The 3,618-nt window shown below is 44.1% G+C and overlaps 1 protein-coding gene across 1 annotated transcript; it reads right to left on the reverse strand.

Annotated features, from left to right (window-relative positions):
* Positions 1-2,461: 2,461 nt before the first annotated feature.
* Positions 2,462-3,403, reverse strand: OR1N1 (olfactory receptor family 1 subfamily N member 1; the record flags this gene model as incomplete). The annotated part of the gene is made up of 1 exon (XM_080820232.1): positions 2,462-3,403. The coding sequence occupies one exon, from the start codon at positions 3,401-3,403 to the stop codon at positions 2,462-2,464; it is 942 nt and encodes a 313-aa protein (XP_080676358.1).
* Positions 3,404-3,618: the final 215 nt, after the last annotated feature.

The raw sequence follows: 3,618 nt of genomic DNA on the forward strand, positions 1-3,618 counted from the left end.
TGGCTCAGTTGGTTAAGCGGCTGCCTTCGGCTCAGGTCATGATCCTGGCGTCCTGGGATCGAGTCCCACATCGGGCTCCTTGCTCCGCAGGGAACCTGCTTCTCCCTCTGCCACTCTGTCTGCCTGTGCTCACTCTCTCTCTCTCTCTGACAAATAAATAAATAAAATCTTTAAAAAAAAAAAGTTTCAAAGCAAGAGGGAGGCAAATGCCATAAATGGACAAATTAGAAAGCTCTTCATCATCACCCCAACTCTATCCCAATTAAAAGCACATCCTACTCACATTATACTAGATAGATGAAAAGATTTATAAATAATTTGTATTTCACAGGGCACCTGGGTGGCTCAGTGGGTTAAAGCCTCTGCCTTCGGCTCGGGTCTTGATCCCAGGGTCCTGGGATCGAGCCCCACATCGGGCTCTCTGCTCGGCCGGGAGCCTGCTTCCCCCACCCCTCTCTCTGTCTACCTCTCTGGCTACTTGTGATCTCTGTCAAATAAATAAATAAAATATTTTTAAAAATTTGTATTTCAGTGTGAAATTATTTTATTGTCAACACCATATTAACTCTATTTAAATGAGTGACCTTAAAGGAATAGAAGTTTGGGGGTGGGTGTACTAGGATATATCAAGAGAATAAATTTGGAATTTCAAATACAGTGGGAACTATTCTGGCTGGGTAGGATCTAAGAATGTTAGACTACTGAACAGTGATAGGTAACAGAATCTCTTGGTAGATCTTTGTACACTCTGTGCTGATCTAATTGCTAACTGTCACAAACAATATTGGGGAAAACAAAATGGACACACGGTCTAATCTCCTAGTCTGCTTGGGCCCTGTGGGAAAGCCCAAAACAGGGTTCAAACACGTCCACACTGTCAGTGGACTAAGATTCCCTAAGGGTCAGAATAGAGAAAGAAACTAGAAGGCCATCTAGGAAAAGCACCTTCTAGAGAAACCAGAAGGTGGGGCTATTGGGGCCAGTTTGTGCAGCAGTTTCAGGATACTAAAGGGACATAGATGGCAGGATAGTGTGCATCTGCACCCAGTAATTTCACACCTCAGCCTCCCTCATGTCCACAAGCTATGTCAACAGGGGCCTTAGAACTCTGCCAAGGGACCCTCTCTTGAAAGAACTGATCATGAGAAGTTAAAGGATATTTTCTTGCCAGTTCAAAGGACAGAAGAAAGCTAGGCCTTCAGTGGGCCATAGTCTATACATCAATACATGTCAATAGAATGAAAGGAGAGATGCAGACTAAGGAAACCAGAACAGAAGGACTTCAAGGTGGCCACCAGCTCCAGCCCTGATTATGTGAGAATGCCCTCCTGCCTCCACCAAGGACTTCTGCAGAAGTCCCAGTTCCAGTCCTGAAACAAACGGAATCTTCAAATACTAAGATATGGCAGGCTGCTGACACGATTCACATCTGTGCTCACCAACCATGAAAGCCCAGGACAGTTGGATTGCATGAAAGATGCTCAAAAATTATTCATTGAAAGATATAGAGGAATTGTGAAACATTTTAAGATAGGCTGAGTCTGAGAAACAAACTGCAGTGGAGAGGGGGATTTAGGCAGCCAATGGATACTTGGTTATACCCGAGAGATAAAAAGAATGTAACTGATATGGCCCTTATTTGTAAAGAACATATTTTAAATATTTCCAAGGTTCTTGGAGCCAGAAGAAAACTTATATGCCTATAAACATAATTTTTTCCTCTCTGCAACCGATTTACATGGCGGGTGCCTCTTTCAGATCTAAAGGCAAACCTGGAGCCAAATAAAGAAAGATGGTTACTGTGTTCATGCTTATTAGTCACAGAAATGATGCTGGCATTGGACATCTCTGACCAGCAAGGGGAAGAGGCAGCACAATGAACTCATCCTTCCTGGTAAAATGGCAAACCACAGGGAGTAGGGCAACCAGCACAGAAATCTCAAGTTTGAACTTCAGTCTTCTCATGGGGAAGCCCTTTATCTATTCTGCCTCTCCCAGAATGTAACCACCATTCTTACTTACTTTGTTTTAACCTCCTCTTAGTGCTACAAACCAGACGACCCCCCAATATTATAAGATTGGCAAATTAATAATCTAGAATGAAAGTGTTCTGAAAGCAGGGTTTGTGTCTCGTCCCACACTATACCTCTCGTGCTGCTAACAGCTCCCAGCGCACAGCAAGTGTCTGGTACTGATGAAGAGTAACATCAGTCATTGTAAGTTTTCATATATTGAAAACCTACTGTTATTAGTCAGTATATGGAATGCACTTCATAGTTTATCTCAATTCATCGAATCTTCCAGTCACCTTATTAGTGAAGGTTACTATCTCCTTTTTAGAGATGAAAAAACTAAGACTCAGAGAGATTAGATAATGGGACTGCAATCCAATGGCTAGTATGGGGCAGACCCAAAACTGAAGCCAAGTTTGTCTGGCACCAAACCTATGACTTGTCATTCACTAAATGTAAGAAGATAAAATTCTCTTGCGACTGAGGAGCTTCTTAAGGGCCCCTTTCATGTCCTTGTTCCTTAGGCTATAGATAAAAGGGTTCAACATGGGGGTCACGACAGTGTACACTGCAGCTGCTGCAATGTCCTTCTTCTCAGAGGCAACAGAGGCAGGGCACAGGTAAGCACTGAACAGCGTCCCATAGAACACACAGACGACACAGAGATGGGAACTACAGGTGGAAAAGGCCTTGCTCCCCACGCCAGAAGTTCGGACCCTCAGGATGGCTGATATAATGTGGATGTAGGAGATGACGATGCAGATAAAGGGGACGATGAGTACTGTACCTCCTAAGGCAAAAACCATCAACTCGTTGATGTGGGTATCGGAACATGACAACTTCAGGACAGGAATTATGTCACAGAAAAAGTGAGCTACTTCCCCAGCAACACAGAAGGAGAGCTGAGCCATGAGGAGGGTATGAGTCAGGGCAACAATGTGGGTGAGGACCCAACATAATGCAAGCAGCAGGCCACAGACTCGGGGGCTCATGACTGTAGAGTACTGGAGAGGGTGGCAAATGGCCACATAACGGTCATATGCCATTACAGCCAGGAAGAAGCTGTCCAGATCACCAAACATCAGAAAGAAATACATTTGGGTGAGGCAACCAGCATAGGAGATGGTGTGATGCTGACTCTGAACATTTGCCAGCATCTTGACAACTGTGGAAGATGTTAAACCTATGTCAACAAAAGACAGGTTGGCCAGAAAGAAGTACATGGGGGTGTGGAGGTGTGGGTCTGAGCTGATGGCCAGGATGATAAGCACATTCCCAGCCAGGGTGACAAGGTACATACACAGGAAAATTCCAAACAGTAACTGCTCTTGCTCTGGTGACTCAGATATTCCTCGGAGGAAAAATTCAGAGATACTGGATTGGTTTTCCATGACTCTGCAGCATCTGAAAGGTAGGGAGGACAGTTAGATGCTAGATTTCTTCTAGAACTCTACATATAAGGACTCCCAAATCTTTGAACTTCCAAATCTCTCTTTAACTTCATTATCTTCCTCAATCTGACTTCACCTCTAATCTGACCCTACTTCCTTCCTCTTCCTTAGGAATCTCATAGATTCTTCCCTTCCTTTCTCTTTCCCTCTGGTCA

The sequence above is a fragment of the Martes martes genome (genome assembly GCF_963455335.1).
Source record: "Martes martes genome assembly, chromosome: 12".
Classification (NCBI taxonomy): domain Eukaryota; kingdom Metazoa; phylum Chordata; class Mammalia; order Carnivora; family Mustelidae; genus Martes; species Martes martes.